The sequence below is a fragment of the Neolamprologus brichardi genome, chromosome 5 (genome assembly GCF_056152115.1).
Source record: "Neolamprologus brichardi isolate AB-2024 chromosome 5, ASM5615211v1, whole genome shotgun sequence".
In the NCBI taxonomy this organism is placed as follows: Eukaryota; Metazoa; Chordata; class Actinopteri; order Cichliformes; family Cichlidae; genus Neolamprologus; species Neolamprologus brichardi.
The window spans coordinates 16,704,370-16,723,901 of NC_142108.1; the positions used below are offsets into that span (position 1 = coordinate 16,704,370).

Below are 19,532 nucleotides of genomic sequence, written 5' to 3' on the forward strand. Positions count from 1 at the left end.
TCAACTGGTTTCATCATCGACCAAGACATGTTGACCAAGAAAGAAACCCAAATTCCACAGATTTAATATTGATTGAAATCTGCAGCTGCCCACATGGGCAAGCAAACTGGCATCTAGAAAAAATGTTTTGGACAGATGGAGAAAAGATTGAGCTACTTGGCCACAATAACAAGAGGTATGTTTGGAGGAGTAAAGGTGAGGCTAAGAAACCTGAAAACTGTGTACCCGCAGTGAAGCATGGTGGTGGTAGTGTCGTGGTCTGGAGCTGTTTTGTTGCTAGTGGTACTGCAACACTGCACAAGGTGGATGAAATAATGAAGCAGGAGCAGGGGGGTTGACTTGGAGGTGATTTGGACACAGCTGCGTGTTCCAACAGAATGCTAATCTGAAGCACACGCCAATTACAGTTTTGGATAAAGGAAGCAAACATCTGCAATGGCCAAAGCTTCAGCCTTAATCCTATGTGGACAACACTTAAAAGCTGGCTCTATGCAAAGAAACTAATTTAAGTGAACTCAGTTATGCCAATTATGCCAAGAAGAGTGGTTAAATATCCAGACAAATTATGCCAGAAGCTTGTTAATCGCTACCAAAAACATTTGGCTTGGGTTCAATTTGCGAAACAACTTTAAACCAAATATTAATGATGGTGTATGTATAGATTTGACACTGTATGGATTAGATAAAATTTAAAATAAATTTAAAAAAGAATCCAATTCATGCTTTTTAAAGTCGTTAAAGATGAATGCTGTATTCAACCTTGGAAAAAGAACTTTTCAAATAAATCATTAAAAGCCCCAAATAACCATGATATTCGTGCCAGTGATGAAAACCTTATCTAATGCTTGCAATGAAACCTTCAAGGCTGTTTTTCCCAGCACCTTTCAGATGGTTTCAGAATGGCACAGTCTCAACTACATACTTTAAGTCATAAATATTTTTTTGCCCTAAACAAAACATTATTAGTTACAGTCACTAGTAATGGAAAGACAAATTATTGCCAAGACAGGAAACAGAATTTCCTGTCACTAATGAAAAGACAGCCGTGGGACCAAAGTCCTGGTAAAGTGCAAAGGTTTGACCCTCAATGTAAACATAAACTCCCACAGAAACTGCTGGATTTCTGGTAAATTACTGATTTACTTATGTGAGTGGGTGTTTTTGTCACAGACAGTTGTTGAAACTGGAGATAGGGAAAACAGAGTTTGAAAAAATAGGTACACAATAACGCTGTCCTTGTTTGAGTTCAAAAGAGTGTTTTGGCTGTTTTGCTGGCATTTTGGTTGGAGGCATCATGGGGAGAACTGTGGTGCAAATCACCTTCATCATATTCCTGCTGGCTTTGGCTTCCACACTGCCAAACAAGGTAAGTTCAGTACACATAAATGGCAGCAACAGCATTTCAATGTAACAAAATTCTTAAAAAGTGCTATTTATACTTCACAGATAACAAGAGATTTATGAGGTCCATTGATTTTTATCTCTCTTGGCGTCTTTCAGTACACTGAACTTTGCAGGGTCAAGGTCCTTTTGACTTCTTCCTCCAGGGTTACTTCATGTTGGTCCTATTACATGATAATAATTTAACATAAGGACTGAAATAAGCTTAAGCCTTTAAGTAACAGATAGAAGATAGTGTAATGACACCTTAAGTGAAGAAATCCTGAATGTGTTTACTTTATCCTTTGTCTAGGGTCAGAGTATAAAGTAGTCTATTAGCTCATTTTAATGTTTAAAGATATACATTTAATAACAGTGATGGTTAGTGCTAGGTTAAGCGATTTATGTCCCATTAATTGATTTATTCTTATATATGTGTTTTCATGATTTGGAAAGACCTTGAGAATAAACTGTATGCATAAAAAGTATTCAGGGAATAAATGTAAAGTGAATTAACTTTTGGTATATCCCATAAACACTAAATGAAAAAAATTAAAATTTCTGTATTTAGACCATTGAGATTCCACATCATCCACAAAAACAAAAACAAAACAAAAATCAACACATAGCACAGTGTAAAACTCTGTTTCCATGTATTTACTGCATCCTGGTGAACTGTTGGCATTTATCAGGTTGCAATAAATATTTGATAATTTATTGCACCCAGCAGCTGCAGTGTGTCAGCTGGTGATTCTATTGATTCATTTATTTCCATGTGTTGATGTTTTTTTAGCACATAATCAGTCACATTTATGGTGTGGATGTGTATCTATTTCCCTTATGGCGATGATATCATCCAAAAACAAATAATTTTTCTGCTAAATTTGACCTTTGGTCAGCTGCTAAGCTCAGTTAAGCATTATTTTTTCGGTGAAATGTGCCTCCTGTGTTTGCTCAGGATGACTGGGACATCTACAGCTTTCACATCAACTCCACAGTGACCAGTCGTTATGCCACCACTGTCATCACAAGTCGTGTGGCCAATCGTATGGATGAGTCAAAGGAAATTGAATTTCATGTTCAGATTCCCAAGAATGCCTTCATCAGTAAATTTCGAATGTGTGTGAAATTAAAATAATGTGTAACCATCCAGAGATATTTACAAATAAAGAATTCTACAGTGAAGAATAAATGACAGGATACTCAGTAGTATGTGCATTTACACCAGGGCTTTTCTTGATCCTCTTCAGGTTTATTGATGGCCAAGTTTATGATGGTGTTGTAAAAGCTAAGGAGCAAGCTCAGCAGCAGTACACTGAAGCTGTGTCCCGTGGTGAAAGTGCTGGACTTGTCAGGTATTAACTAAATGATTAAATGATAGGTATTGTACAAATACACTGAGTGTTCCTTTGGATAAAGAAGAAGAAAAAGAAAACATTTTTGTCATTCAAAATTAGTTTGGTCTGTTCTTGTGTTTTCTCTTCTTTCTTCATTTCTCTAAAATAATGTTAATGCGAATAGGAAAATATCTTTAGAGTTAACCTTATTCTCTGCTCAGGTTCAAACTACAGCCATAATTACAATTTAGTGAGATCATTTTTTTCTGCTTTAGTTCTGTAGGGAGGACACTGGAGGAATTTAAGACCTCTGTAACTGTGGCTGCTCACAAAAAGGTCACTTTTGAACTCACATATGAGGAATTAATGAAACGCACACATGGCAAGTACGAGCTGCAAATTCATGCTCAACCCACACAGCCTGTCAGTGACTTCAAGGTGATTGTCTTATTGGTATCTATTAGTGAAAAAATGCTGAGATAACATCACACAAGATGAGATCTTTTATTTTTATTATATTGTATTTATTACCAGGTGGATGTGTACATTCACGAGGAAGCTGGCATCAGTTTCATCAATGTGAAAGGAGGCCTGAGCACCAATGCCCTCGCTAATGCCATCACCAAAACACATGCAGATAAACAGGTACTGAAATCTTTTTGTTGCAGAACAGTAAAAAAAAAACACAAGCTTTCTAACAAGAGACAGTTTGAGGTACTAACAGGTTGTTATTCATTTGCAGTAAGAGGGAGCTTGATCTCAGTGTAAAATGAATGACTATAAAATGAGTACAATGCACAAATAACATTATAACATTACCATATTATCATTATGGTAACAATGATATTTCTTCCAACATTATGGCTCATTTCTCATCCTTGTACACAACACAAATGCTAGCAAAGTTCTGATGTCTGGCGTAATGTAGATGGCAGCACATCATGCTTCCAAATCGTAAAAATCCTACAGCAGTTTATTAACTAGAGATCACTTGGAAGAACTGAACATGATTTACAGAATTTACATGAGATACAGAATTGGATTAATAATTATTTGGCGATTAGATTCTGATGAACCATCATAGTAGAATGAGGTCCCAGCAATGATAGGCATAAGGGCAGGATCCCCATGGATTCTAGATGCCAGTGGAGGTGAAGGTGAAGATGGAGACATGGATGCTCCTCTGAATGATCAGTCGGAGGTGGACATGGTGATGAGACAGGCTGGATGAATGAATGGCAGAAGAGAACTGAGATTTTAAAACACACCAAACAAAGTCTGATTGGCTTATAAAAGGTTTGGAAGAAAATGATTGGACTAGAAAAACACTGTCAGCACCAGTGTTTGGGTCATTACTCAAGAAAAATCAACTATTACACAATACTTAACAAAAAAAGTAATGTAGAACATTACTTTCTTACTTGCAGGAGGAGGTAATTTGTTACATTACTTGCTACATTACGTGTTAAATTACGTTATCATCACTCCATAAAATGACCTGAAACAGTTACATAATTACCAGAAAACAACAGAAACCTGAGGCTACAGTCCCACACACAAACACAGATCACTATCATATTGCGGATGAAGACAGTCTTGCTTTTGGTGCTTACAGTTGAACACAAAGCAGAGAAAAAACAGCCCAAAGAGACTAGAAAAGAGGCTGGTTTCTAAATCTTCTTAATATGTTTTTTTCTGTACATGGCTAAGTTTTAACCCACATTTGTCTTTGTAGCAGTGAAGTGTTTTTGGTTTTCTGAAGTGTTCATGATGCAGTGGTTCAAATACATATTGTCATGGTCTGGAGTCTGTGACTCCGTATTTATGTTAAGTTTATTATTATTCTGTGGTTTTGGTTATCTTGGGTTTTTGTACTCTTCTGTTTCACATTTCATGTTCCTATGTTGGTGTCCTCCAGTCTGTGTTTAGTTGGTGTGTGTTTTGTTCAGTCGGTGTGTTTCCTGTTTTACTTTGAAGGTCTCTGTCTGATGTCAGTGTGTTCCATTTACGTTTCCCCTGCCTGGTCAGGTGTTATGTCTCCCAAGTGTGTTTCCCTCCTGTTTCCCATCCCCTGATTACTGGTGTGTGTATTTATAGTGTGTTTTCCCTCGCCCTCGTTGCTGGTTCGTCTGCTTCTCTCCGTCCGTCTTCCTGTGTATTTTCCTGTGCCTCCCTGCATATCTGTTAGTTTTTCCATTTTGGGTTTTCTTAGTTTCATGTTTCACCCTCGCCATCTCTGTTGTATCCACTGTTGGTAAATAAAGTCACTTGCACCACTGCTGCCGCATCTTGGGTCCTTATAATTCACAAATTCACAATTCAAAAACATAATTTCAGTGGTTTACTAATCATTTAATTCTGTTTGCATTTACATTTTCAGCAGACCATCTATACAGAAAATAAAATTACTGACATCTCTCTCTTTCAACTTTCTAAACTCTGTGATTCACTCTGTTTTCAGGCGTGGGTGTATTTCTATCCAACAGTCGACCAACAGAAAATGTGTGACAGCTGTGGAGATCAGGGTATGAATGGAGATCTGGTTATTGTTTATGATGTTAACAGGGATAATGGACTGGGACACATCAAGGTAAACCCTGGTCTTTTAACAACACAAACCGTATGACTTGGGCTAAAAAGCTTCTTGAATAATCCTATAACCAATCAAGTTGGGTTTTTTTTAATAACGCCGCCTTAGAAATCTGACGGATACTTTGTTCATCATTTTGCACCATCTGATCTTCCACGGATACCAAAAAATGTCGTCTTTGTTATTGATCAAAGTGGCTCAATGGGGGGCAGAAAAATTGAGCAGGTAAAGTATTTGAAGGGTCTGTTTCTGATATTATTTTATACATTTTTTTTTTACATTTTTAATGAAAAGAAAAACAATATGTAGCCATGAATTATGTTTTCTTACCCAGACTAGGACCGCATTAATCCACATTCTGAATGATCTGGCAGAAGATGATCACTTTGGTCTGATCACTTTTGATGGCATAATTTCTTACTGGAAGCGAGAACTCGTTCAGGCAAACAGCAAAAACCTGGAAAGTGCCAAAAACTTTGCACAAAATATACAAGACAGAGGATGTGAGAAGTTGCAGTAAATACACATTTTGGAGTATCAACAGTTGGGAGGGGAATAGCGGTACTGAAAATGTGTTTGTTGTTGTTGCATTTCAGCCACAGACATAAATGAAGCAGTGCTGCAAGGAGCACGTATGCTGAATGCACATAACAGAGAAGGTTCAGCATCTATCCTTATACTTCTTACAGATGGAGACCCAACCTCAGGTTGTAATAAAACACATCTGTAAACAAATGTACACAAATATTTCATGAAACTGAGATCTTTATGAGCTTATTGTGGTTAACAGTCCTGGTTTATTATGAATAATGAGACTACATTGTTTCTGAGCTGAACTGGGTATGTCTCGTCTCTTTTCAGGGGTGACAAATCTGGAGAAAATCCAGTCAAATGTAAGACAGGCTATTGCAGGCAAATTCCCACTGTACTGTCTCGGTTTTGGTTTTGATGTTGATTTTAAGTTCCTTGAGAAAATGTCCCTGCAAAATAATGGTGTGGCACGACGGATTTATGAAGACTCTGATGCTGATTTACAGCTGAAGGTATTTCAATTATGCATGCTCTTCTTTTATGTGATTTGAAACCCCTGAGAATTGAAAGAAAAAATACGAGCATGATTTGTATCACTTCCACACTGTATGTCAACAGGGTTTCTATGAAGAGGTGGCCACACCTCTACTGACAGATGTGACAATGATCTATGTGGGTGGGACCAATCTAACCCAGACTAACTTCAGTCAGTATTATAATGGTTCTGAGATTGTGGTGGCCGGTGAGATCACAGATAATAACATTGAAACCTTCACCCCACAAGTTGTGGCTATTTCAGTAAGAATCAATCCAAAGGACTCATCAGCAGAACTCTTCTCAAAACCTTTTTTGTGATAGACTGACATTACAATTAATTTATTACAGAGTAATAGAAGAATAATATTCTCTAAACCAAATGAAACCATGGAATCCACTGGAACAGTGTCTGATGACCGTATCCAGAGGGTTTGGGCGTACCTCACAGTTAAGCAGCTTCTGGACAAAGAGTGAGTTTGACTTATAGCATCTTTCCACTTTTTTTCTTTTCAAGTGATGAGCTTATTTTAAAGGGTAGCAACACAAATCTTTCCCCTAAACTAAGTAGTTGTAGATTTGTACAGCAAAGCTGAGAGTTCGGGTAAGGCTCATCATAATTTACCTGAGCCTGAAGAAGAAATGGTTTGTTCAGTCCAAGGCCCAAAAGATTCCGTTTTACACACCTTTATATATTTGTTAGGAAAATACTGCACAGTTTCCAGTTTTAATGGTGATATGAGATGGTAACAATGTTACCACCACTTTTAATTCTATTTAATTTATTTGTGTACTTTTTAACCGGTTGACTCTGGACTAAAGGCTGGTTTCCAAAGTAAATTTATTTCTTTAACTCTGGGGTGTCACAGCTGTTGCGATACAGCTGCAAATCCTTCTTGAAGGAAGTAGTATATTAATTTATCCATGTTCATAATTCAAACAGCCTTTCAGGTTTGTAACCCTATATCAATATTTTCAAAACCCTGGATTATCTTTGGACATGGAAACATTTTTTTAATTACTTAATTACATTTGATTTCTGTGTCAAATCCCTTATTTATTTAATCCTTTGTGACACAGGCTTCAGTTATCTGAAACTGAGAAAGAGAAAGTGAAGAAGGAGGCTTTGGAGCTATCACTGAGGTACAGTTTTGTGACCCCTCTCACATCCATGGTGGTTACAAAGCCTCCCGGAGAGAACACAGATGTGCTTCATAAACCCAAGGAAGGTGAAACACCACAGAGAAGGCATTTCACTGGAGGTTATTAAAAGATTATTAAAATTCAAGTATTTTATTTGGATCAATTCACTTAATTATTTGTTGTTTCTCTGTCACATAAAAGAGAACCATTGAGTATTTATAATTTAACTACTAGAAAATGTAGAAAAATTGAAAACTAAACAGTTATGTAATAATATAAATTATTAATTTCTATTATTACTTGTAATAATATAAATTATTACAAGTAAAGTTTCTATTTAGTGTTTTGTTGGTGATTAAATATGAGAATAGTGATGCCTTGCCTGAAATCATACAATATTTGCCAGAATTTTGCAATATTCTTGTCTGAATTTTTTGTAGTTCCTGTTCCTAGTAACCGCATGACCAGGATCCAACATGTTCCTGTTCAAGGTATAAAGTGTATTTTTACATTGCATTGCATGGATGGTATATTAAAAATACAAGAAGGTTTTTTTTTTTGTTCTTTTTTTACACAATTTGGTTTTTATTATTATTATTTTTCCTTTTGAGCTTTTAGTGATGTATTGTCTGAAGCCATACAGTATTCACCAGACTTTTGTGATATTCTTGTATGTAACTAATGTTGTCTGAATTTTTTTTGTAGATCCTGGAATGGTCATGTTCAAACATGCTCTTGTTATACCCCCCAGGCATCCGGGCCCTGCTCGTGTTTTAAGGACAAAAACTCGTGGTATAGTATTGCATGGATGACATACTGAAAATACAAGAAGTGTCTTTCATATGAATAGGCTTTATATGACTTTTTTCCTTTTTATGTTTTAGAGGTCCAAACTATATGTCTGGCTCCTTCAATTAAAATTCACTCCTTACTTCTTTCATTTCTCTTTTTTGTGTGTGCACATCTTAATTTTCAGCTATATAGAGCAGTTACAAGATGTTATCAAATAATAGAAATTATTAGAATCACATTAAGTGTGTTTTTTGTTTGAGGTTGAATATGAAAACAGTGATGTCTGAAGTTATACAAAATTCACCTGAGCTTTGCAAAATTCTTGTGCGTAACTAATGTCTGAATTTTTTTGTAGTTCCTAAACTCAAGAGTAGACTTCTAGACACTTCTAGTCATTTTCCACGGGCAACTCTTGGTATAGTATTGCATGGATGGCATACTTTCGTTTTTCTTTTGATAGAATTAAAGATTTTACAGGGGATTTTATACATGGCATCTCCAGGTTAAACTCATGATACTTCCCCAACTGATGACTTAAACCAGGCTTGGCCAACTCCAGGCTTTGAGGGCCGGTGTCCTGCAGGTTTTTGATCTCACCAAGGGCGTAGATTTGGCATGGACGGAAGGGACATGTCCCCACCAATATTCAGCGATTATTGAATTGTCCCCACCAATAATTTGATCTATTCCAGTAAAGAAAATCAAACCCGATAGAAAGACAAAAAAACGATCTTTCAACGTCTCATTCACCTAGCGGTGCAGAAAGAGTTAAATTACGTTCTCTACTGGAGTCCTACCTCATGTGACAAAAATGGCCAATGTGATTGGCTGTGCCTTTCAGGGAGCTCTGTTTAGTTTTAGCAGCGGCAAGCCTGCGCTGCGAGGAGGAGAGGAGGATGGCAGCAAAAAGGAAGAACCTGGATATAAGAAAGTATTTTTCAAAGAAACCTGCAAGTCACTTAAAGCCAAATTAACTCATAAAATGTGTCCGTCATAATAACGTTACAGGCTATGCTAGGCTTTGGCCCACATCAGTCTAAAATTGTATGCAACCATGAATAACGTGTTTTGGAAACTAACTGAACAACATGCAGCACTTTTAGTTATCTCAGTTTCCCAGAGTAGCATTTCTAATTTTGATTGAAACTGTCAGAGAAAACGGCAGCTTTGAGCGAGCCAGGATATTAGTTTACAGAGGCTGTTAAAATTATACGTCTAACTTTAAAATGTTGGTGACACAATAATTTCATCCTAATGGTACTGACATGTTCATAGGGTTAATTTTTGAGACAAAATATCATGAGGTAGTCATGATTGTGCAAATATTCCACCTTGTAGTGCAGTTTGCACAAATTGTTGTAAAAATGCACTCACCCTACAAACATTACTGATGAGTCAAGATCTGCACAAATTGACAGAAATACTGAAGCAGCCACACATTTTATTCTTATTGTCATGTATGTCCTATTTGTCAGGTGACAGAAGAACGAACACAAAGCTCAGAGAGTAATGGTGACACAAGATCACAGGTGAAGTTGGATGATGACTTGTAGGTTCATTACTGTATTTGAAGCACGTGTGTGACTGCATGTATTTGGAATGTCTCACTGTTATTAGGTGACAGAGGCAGCTCTGCCATGTTGTAGCTCAGACAGAGGTGAAGAGGCGAGGTCACAGGTGACTGACTGATGATTTGGTGCTGTAGATTAAATAGTATTTATTATCATGACAATTGTTAGGCTGCTGATGTAAATTGTTTCATTAGTGTATATTTGACAAAAAATCTGAATTGACATGTCTCACTTTTTATATGGCACGGATCAATGTGTTATTTTGTCAGGTGGCAATATGTCCTAGTGCAGTTAGAGGGGAAGAGCCAGGGCCAAAGGTGAGGCACATCAAGCACAGAATAATAATTGTAATCTGAGGATAAAACGTAGGTACTGAGGCTGAAAGAAGCTTCAGTGCTCTCAGAAGACTAAAAAGATGGCTAAGGTCAACAATGACTCAAATGAGATTAAACAATGCTGCTGTATGCCATGTCCACCAGGAGAGACTGGACAGTATAGATGTAAAACAAATGTGCCAGCGGTTTATTTCAGTTAACGAGAGGAGAAGGCATGTGTTTGGCTCCTTCACATAGTGGACATTGAGTTGTTGTGTGGGACACCAGTAGTCCATGTCTGTTGCTGTAACAGTTGTTCATGTTTAGAATAGAAAATCTCAGCTCACTGATCTGATTGGGGCAATAGTGCCTAAAATGTTGCATAATTTTGCTGAGAGATCTTTTACTTTGTGGTAATCTTAGACGAGTAGTTTTATGGACAAAAACCACCAGGTCATTCAGTGTTCCCTTAGTGCCAAAATATAACAGATGTTGGTGTTCTATAACTGAAGTAATGTTGTTAAGTCCTTAAAGTCATATTCTTTTATTGTCATGACTGTATTTGAAGCTATTTTTATGTTTGTATGATACCTGATTTATATGGAATATGGCTGAAGTAAACTAAAGCCTAAAATACTTAGTCAGTCATTTGTTTAATAGTAAATTAACATTATATAATTCACATATAAAACTATGAATTGTGATTTTAAATGGTTTAAAAGCACGTAGAATAGCATATGTAGGCAAGTATATTTCTCCTGTTTTTATTAAGAAGCAAAAACAAAAAGGGGAAAAAAAAAAAGAAACAGGGCAGGGTTCGGTGGTTGAATCATCCGTCCCCACCAATGCCAAAACTAAATCTACGCCCTTGGATCTCACCCTGGGTCTACACACCTGAACTTCAAGACATGTTGAGGACTTAAATCAGCTGTGTTGGATCAAGGACACAAGGACACATCTAAACCCTGCAAGACACCGGCCCTTGAGGCCTGGATTTGGACACCACTGACTTAAACAAAGGAAATTGTTTTGTTAATGTAAATATTTGCCATAGAATAAAGTGTGTATTTATTGCTTGATGTTTAATACAAGAACATACATGTTTTGTCCAAAGTCATACAATATCCATCAGAGCTTTGCAATATTACTGTGCGTAACTATTGTCTAAATTTGTTTGTAGCTCCTGCTCCCCCTGTCCCTGTGTTCACGGTCCTCTCTACAACTGTCAATGTCCCACAGGCAACTGATGGTATTGTATTTTATTGATAGTATAAAGATAGATCCTCAGAGAGGATTTTGTAAATGGCATTTACAGGTTAAAATGTAAACAAAAACATATCATCACGATACTACCTCACACGATTACTTAAACAAAGAAAATGATTTGTATTTAGTCTATTTTCTAAAACTGTGTATCTGTGGCATGAGGTGTTGTTCTTTTATAGATTTATAAAAATTAATTTCCATGTTTAAAAAAACCTGAATTTGTTTTTTCAATGTTTACTACCCAAAAGAAGTAAAGTGACTAATATGTGAAAACAGTAAAGTTGGTGTTGAATGTTAAGCTTTTTATTTTGAGGAACAGAGTTTCTATATACTGACTCAGTGTGTCTATGTGTATCTAGTTCCTCTTCTTCACAGGTTTTTAATAAACACTGAGAATCAGACTGTTCCATTGTGCTTTGATGTCAGTGGCTCACTACAACTTAAACTACTTCACCATCCCAGTGAGGGTCAGTAGTGTTAACTTTTCCTAATTTAATGAACCCTGATATATTTTTTCTTTTCATGCATAATAAAATCTTACCATTCAAATTTCTCATTAGCATTTTAATATAATCCCCAATTTGTTTAGTGTGTTAAGAGCTGCATTTCTCTTTTGTTTTAGAGCTGTTTGTGAATGGTGAGCTTGGTTCAGTTGTGAATGGAGGCTTCAACAGTATTTTTATACACTTCCAAACTGACCATCATGTTGAGATTGACTCCAGGGGCGTGACTGTACGAGAAGGACAGACAGTGGCACATCACACTGGACAGGATACCATCACAGCTGGGAGGTAATCTTGCAATATAATGGTACAAACTCATGTTCTCAGTATTGTATACAGATATGTAACTTCACTTTTTCCAAGAAGTATAGGAGATGACGAATCCTAAATTAGCTTACATGAGTCAGACTGAACAAGAGAATAAACACGCAACAAATGGAGTTATCACTGATTTTTATTTGTACCGATTAAACATATGAAATGTTTTTTAGTGAGATCTAGTTTGGTAAGCAGACCCTTCAACAAGGTTAGTAGTTTACAAATGCAGAGCACATTGGCTGCACAACATTATTCTTATAATGCTTTTTAAAACTCATGCTTACATTAAAGGTTCTGTACACCCACAAAAGTGGAACTATTTTTTTTGTCAGTGACAGAAACTCTTCTCATCTTCAGAATTACAAGATTCGTCTTTGTTGGTGTTCGTGTTTGTACATCTTGCTCACTTTCTCCTTAGCTTTGTTTTGGGAAACAATTTTCATCTTTCATTTCATTATAATCCATACAATTGTGGCCCTTTGTAATGCCTTTAATAGTTTTGGAAGTGTAATCTGAACACAAGGCTGTCAGGAGCCCACTGCAGCATTTGGCAGGCATCACAGACTGCTAATTGCAGATTTTTTTTTTTTTAAAAAAGGTGGTAAATTTTTAAAAAAAAAATTATTCCTATTGCTACTTATCTAAGCAAATTACGATTTAGGACGTTATGATAAATATGAAACGATTGAGAGTAACAATTTTTTTCTTTGGCGATATAGCATCAAATTATGTCACCTGTTAATTTCTGAAATTTTGTTTTAAAGCCTGAAATTTAGTTGGAAAGACGTGTGATGAGATGTGATAAGGATAAGTAAAGTAAGTAAGTGATAAGTAAACCACACACTTACTGGCAAATGACTTTTAACTGATAACTCATTAGCCAATGATAAATGGACCAGTTTTTACACAGTGCTTTTCTACTCTAATACAGCACACAAAACTATACAACTTGCCTCATTCAACAATATTCCAATATGAATGGAGAGCAACTTCACATTACCTGCAAAAGAGCATCTGATGTTGGATGCTGTGCATCTTTGAACATGTTGCCTGTGGAAAAATAGGCCTATAGTATGACTTGACTGGTGTAACTAAAGGGATCTTGTGAGACTAGCAAACCTTTCAAGTTTCAAAATGAATTTGCTCTTAGGCATGATAGTCAGCCTGTGCACCCTCTCATATTACAGAAGTTTAATTATTATTGTACATGTGCAGGGGAAAAATCCGCCAAAATATGTGAAATGCTCAGAAACTTTACAGAGCTTTAAAAAGTTCAAATAAACTCCATATCCTTGCAGTGCGACAGTGGTTGTGCACAACAAGAAAATACATGTTACAGCTGGAAAGATGCGCCTGGTGATCTTAGTTCATGAGAAGAATGGCAACAAATTCCTTTGGCCAGTTTTAAAAAAGCATCGCTCGGCCGGCGACTCTGAAGGACTTTTAGGTGAGTGGAAGGTTTTTGTGTATGTGTGAATATTCACTGCATGAGCTGGAAAATTGTGTATATAGTTAAGAAAAACCCGTTTACAACCAGCAGTGGTGTTTTCTGTAAAAATATCTTGATGCTGGGTCTGTTTTAGTATCTGATTCTAAATGTCAGGTTCTATTTTATTGTTCTACTCCCTTTTTCCAGCTGTAAAGCCTGCAGTGTATGAGGTGGTGCAGCAAGTTCCTGTCACAAAACTAAAGATTAAAAACCAAGAGATAGATGTTACAAGGTACATTTTTTGTAATGTTTTCAATTTCTTCATTCAAAACAAAAAGCCGTTTAAGATTCCACCTATAATCTTTTTTTCTACTTTTGTAGTGACAGCGCTACTGATTACAGCATCGACCCTCCTGTCACAAAGAACTGCTGGCTTATGTCTGCTGACTCTGCCCTGCAGAGGCCACTGGCAGATTTTTCCGTGGCACAACTTTAAGTGTGAACTGTGCTGAATTACAAACATGAAGAAATAAAAAGTATCAGTTTAAAAAAAGAGCATTTTGAAACGTATTCAATGTTGATCTCAGAATGTATGTCTATGTAATGGGAAAGGCTTTAGGACCCAGGGCATCAAAGGAAGGTAATAAAAGAGGAAGTAGCAGAAAGTGTCTTCTCTCCGTTGTTTAGATGTGTAGTCGTTGAAAATTGTGGTTTTGGGATGTTACAATGTTTTGAAGTCTATGCTGAGTAGATCGCGTTGTCATTCAAGCACTTTGCGATAATACTGCCCTTCAGTATGATTCAAGTAATGAGTGAAAGGACATTAATCATGTTGTGCAGCAAGCATAGTCAGGTGGAGGATGGGCTGCACATGTGATTGTGTCACTGTTTTTCTTCTCTCTAGTTTGTTTTAGAGTGAGGGCCGAATTTTAAAACTGATTCTTTTTTCCTTGGTTTTGTCTTTATGTCAGCTGGACCTGCTGCAATATTAATTAAGAAATGTCCAAACACCTCACAGCAATGTGCCACCAATTATTTCCTTAGGAAAGCACTTAGTGGATGTAATAAGTGTCCCCATGGGATCACATTTATTTAGAGTGGATCTGGTTAAAGAAAAGCACCCATAATTTTTCTGCTAGCTAGATTGAGTTATCAGGTGATGCTACATTGCTGGCAGGTTGCACCATTAAAAGTACTCTGTGAATCGTTAGTGGCCTTTCACTGTGATAGTCACATTTTACTGCAAATCCTTTTTAGTCATAAAATTGTATAAAGGTTTGGTGATACTGACCTCTTATCCTGTTTATTCTGGACTCGTCCCTGCATGATATTCTGACTGGAAGTTTGTATGACAAGGTTCAGAGACGGTCTTTAATCCTCCACAGTCTACTTGCCATATCTTGTCTACACCGTTCCCTCAAATTTTTTGTTTTTTTCAACCACAAACATTTGTGGCCACATGTATTCATTGGGTAAGTCCAATGAATACATGTGGCCAAATAAAATGGTAAGGGCATGTGCAATGCTAACAAGGTGGTAAAGCACTTCCACACCTTTGATGATGACTCCAACACTGTCCAGGTTATCTATGGTTTCTTCATGTTCATGTTTCATGGCCAAGATGGCCAGGATTAAATTCATTAAAGGCTTGCCTAATTTGTTTGAAGATGAAAGTTTGTTTCCCTCGCATCAGGATCATTTTGGTTTTTTGGGCAATGTCATTTGTCAAACTTAATTCAACCAAAGGTGGTCTGTATTTTTACACATTACAGACACCATAAAAACATTAGTGTCATGATGCTCACTCGTTTTGTGTTTTTGCAAGGTAAACACAGCAAAACCATCAGGATGAACAGTACTTACGTGCTGTTATTCAAAACCTCCACGTTTAATAACAGATTAATACGTTAGCTTGTTAAATATTTCCTGGACTCCAACATTTCTTCTTGGAGAGTTTTGAAGACACCACCAAAGAACCGCATGGCTATTTATTGATAGACCTCACACCAACCTGCCCAGAGTGGGGATATTGCCTGAAAAGCAGCTTTGTCTTTTTATTTTACGAGGAAAAGTAACCAAAGAAACCAAGAAAATAACCATTACTTTTTCCAAAGACACTGATAGAAGAAGTTTGGACTCTGGATTAGAGCCTGGTACTGACAGTTTTTGATGATGTCTTTTTTTTTTTATCTGTCTGCTCATCCCTGGTCATCCCTTGACTATGTTTTTTATTGATCTGGTAAAAGCCTGCCTTGCTGCTCTTCTCATTGGCAGGGATTAAGGCCACCTGCTCTTTGAATTACTTTATTAGTGCTTCAGGGAGGAGCCCGAGCTCGCTGATTTAACTCAGGAGGCTATTTCCAATACATATATGTCAAGCAGCGAAGAACCTCTGGTTTCTCACTTTCTGAACTATGGCTTCAGGTGACAGGGTGTCATAGCCCCCCAACAGCTGCTACTCAATGATCAGCTGCAGAATAAGTTATCAGTTTTCTCACTGGTTGAGTTTGAGGTGAGGGCCATCCTTACTCACTATTGATGCTTTAAGGAGGAGCTCCAGGTCGCGGCTTGAACCCTCAGGGCTTCTTATTAGCTGCTGAGTCTAAGTTTCACTTTGATTGTGATCTAATTTTGCATTAAAAAACAAATAAAATTTATTTTGCAGTTCCAATGGGCTATAAATGATCTGGCTTTCACCTTCACTACTCCTCTATGTTGTTATAAAGCTTTACCTATGTAATATTGTTTACACACACACACACACACACACACACACACACACACACACACACACACACACACACAAAAGCAGTTATGAAAATAATGTGTGCCCAAAACTTCCTGTTAAAAGGGAGTTTTTCCTTCCCGCTATGATCCCCTATGCTTGCTCATAGGGGATCATATGATTTTTGGGGTTTTCTCTGTATCTATTATTGTATTGGATCTACTGTACAATATAAAGCGCCTTGAGGCAACTGTTGTTGTGATTTGGCGCTATATAAATAAAATTGAATTTAATTAAATGTGATAAAATTTATAATTGTCATAGATTTTATTACCTCCCATAGCAAATCACTTGATAGGTGCCGGTCATAAATGACCTTTTTGACAAGGATTTACATCACATCTCTCTTTTTTTTCATGCTTTCCCAGACGTCTCCAGTAGATACATGCCAACTCTCCCAATTTTTCCGGGGGAATCCCGAATTTCAGTGCTCCTCCCAAAAATCTCCCGGAGCCACCATTCTCCCGAATTTCTCCCGATTTTCCACCCGGACAACAAAATTGAAAAACCATATAGCAGAATTCATAGCGCGGCCCAGCCAGTTCCAGTTTCCAACAATGGCGGCAGCTACTTAGTTTTAATATTACTCTTATTACTCTTTCTGGGTTGCAAAATAAAATTTTATTATATTTTCAGGCAGGGCCATTTTTAGCCCAAAATGAATCAAAGCACCCCCAAAGATTTCTTACTTTTTTGACAACATTTGCTGTTTTTGTGACACACTACCGAAAATATAAAAACCATACAGTACTTGGTTGAGACGTAATAGTTTAACAACAAAAGTATAAATACCCCCCCTCCCCGAATGGTTCGTTCCAGCTCTCCTCTCCTCTACTCTGGCTCTAGCACCCTTTCTGCCAGAGCGATGGTGGCTGAGTGCCTGGCTTAAAACAGGGCATGTCAGCTGCATTTAACCTTCAGTTACTCTTTATATAGTCAGGTAGGAGTCAGACCATGTTTCTTTTTAGCTGAAAAACATTACACCACGGTAACCTGAGAGTGTTGAAAACGTGTTTTCCAACAATGTTTGCTACACTACAATCCGTCCTACTCTGTAGTAAAATCAGCGACATTTGACTGTCCTATTGCTCCCATCGAAATTTATATAGTCTCTTTAAAATCGACAACTTAAAATTGTCCGTAGCCTGCTGTTGTTACCACTGTCCCGTTTGAAATGGAATGAGAGAAACTGGTTATTTTGTCATATGTGCATGTGCTGATATTAAACCCAAGGTACTAACTAGCTAACTGACTGGATGCTAGTGATGTGTGATACCACTGATTTCCTTGATATCGATATTTCAGTATCGATCCGCACATCACTACTGGATGCCCATAATGGATATAAGGAAGTTTTTTGAAAAAAAGGAGCCACAGTCAGGTAAAAGTGTAAGAACAAATGATCCGTCAATCAAAAATAATGTTGGAGCAGTGTTTCAATATTTATATCTTTTATTAGATGTACATGTGGTTTGGCTATTTTCCTTTTGGTTGAAAGTACACTGAGAGAGGACTTTTTTTTATTAGTGATCTTAATAATATATTTTTTTCATATTAATGTAATTTTTTCATCTAATTCAATACAGTCTATTTGTGTATGATTGTCAGTTCAAAGAGGGAGAGAGGAAAGAGGTGAAGGTGAGGAGAAAGTGCAAGGTCAGCAAGAACCAGGTAAGAAAACAGACAGGGATACCTGGCTGAGAAGGACCATGGGTCAAAGCAAACTCCAGCACCTGGCTGTGATGTCAGTTGAGAAAGAGATGTTTGAGAGAGTTGACCACCAAAAAATGATAGACAGATCTGCCAACCTCACGGTGAGGTGACGTAGGTTAAAATAAAAGAAAAAAACCTGCAGAGACATAGTAGTATCTGCAGGATGGGATATGATAGGATATGTATTTATTTTTTATTCCAATCTATTCTTCTTTTGTAGTAGTAGTCTTTTGCAGCATTTAAATAACCTTTATCAGATTTGATGGTTTTGGTTATGATGACTGATAATGGAGACGAAGACCAGAGACAATGAGGACAGGGAGGAACAGGGGTTTAAATGCACCGAGGAGACAGAGAGAACTCGGGACAACTGGAGACATTTAAGGATGCAGGGACTAACATAGACAGGGACGAAGTCTCATCGTGACAAGTGAAGTTTATCTTGCCTGACTGCGCAGCTCTCTGGGTGCTCAGCACTTTGATAACTTAAAAATGTTATTGTTTGGCTTTTTTCAGTGTTTTATTTGTTTGTGAGTGAATCGGTTTGGCTGAGATTAAAGTTATTAGATTAGATCGTCCAATTTCACAGTCGCTCACTTCCGGCCTACCTGGCTTTCGGAGGACCTGGCCCACTTAGACCGCAAAGGCCTCAGGAGGATGCAGCCTCTGAATTTGAATTTGGACACCCCCGCTGTTTCTGGCCAGCCAATAATAGCGGTGACATTTAACTTATTTTATCTGATAAATAAACACTGTAAAATTCAGTATAAGTATACCCCCCCCCCCCAAAAAAAAAAAAAATTAATAAATAAATAAAAAATCTGCTCGGTTTAACAAGACATCACATATTTAAAAAAAAGCTAGGCTCACTACAACCAGGGGGGACACCGCACTCCTGGCACGTTGTGCCTCGACCTCCTGGTTGGCTTCGAGCTGGTGGCCTCTGAAGGATGCACCCAAAACATTTGCGAGATCTTGCAGAAGTTTTGCACGCATTCGCAAAAGTTCATCTTAATTTTTTTTTCTCCCATGTCCCTTGCGGGGCTCCGTACTCCAGTCCTTGTCACGTTCATACTGTTTCAAAAAAACTGTTCATACTTGCAAATAAACTGTTTTTGTTCTGAGAAAATAATATTACTCACATTCACCAATAGTGAAAAGCTAGATTGTTGCCATATATCTTTCACTTTGATTTGTCAGAGTGCTATTGCTTATCACAAATGAAAAAGACAGCTGTGGGACCAAAGTTTGGCCATGTTTGGCTCAAGTGCGCAGGTTTGACCCTCAGTGTAAACATTAAAGGTCTAATAAAGTGCTGAGTAAGCA

General features: G+C 37.4%; 1 protein-coding gene across 1 annotated transcript; it reads left to right on the forward strand.

Moving 5' to 3' along the window:
• The first annotated feature begins 1,180 nt into the window (after positions 1-1,180).
• LOC102792135 (inter-alpha-trypsin inhibitor heavy chain H3-like) lies at positions 1,181-14,261 on the forward strand. Its single transcript, XM_035904533.2, has 22 exons — positions 1,181-1,366; positions 2,339-2,499; positions 2,631-2,735; positions 2,993-3,155; positions 3,252-3,362; positions 5,179-5,307; positions 5,416-5,532; positions 5,642-5,810; positions 5,904-6,014; positions 6,169-6,350; positions 6,457-6,636; positions 6,724-6,845; positions 7,453-7,634; positions 7,956-8,006; positions 8,221-8,307; positions 8,663-8,722; positions 11,373-11,441; positions 11,818-11,925; positions 12,081-12,249; positions 13,578-13,726; positions 13,916-14,000; positions 14,090-14,261. Exons 1-22 carry the CDS (start codon positions 1,295-1,297, stop codon positions 14,202-14,204), a joined length of 2,697 nt encoding a protein of 898 aa, XP_035760426.2. The 5' UTR covers positions 1,181-1,294; the 3' UTR covers positions 14,205-14,261.
• The last annotated feature ends 5,271 nt before the right edge of the window (positions 14,262-19,532 follow it).

Bases quoted from the DNA above. Each gene is read 5' to 3' on its own strand.
- LOC102792135 (XM_035904533.2), top strand. From the start codon at position 1,295: ATGGGGAGAACTGTGGTGCAAATCACCTTCATCATATTCCTGCTGGCT. The intron at 6,637-6,723 runs GTAAGAATCAAT...AATTTATTACAG, and splicing joins CACAAGTTGTGGCTATTTCA to AGTAATAGAAGAATAATATT. The intron at 12,250-13,577 runs GTAATCTTGCAA...ATATCCTTGCAG, and splicing joins GATACCATCACAGCTGGGAG to TGCGACAGTGGTTGTGCACA.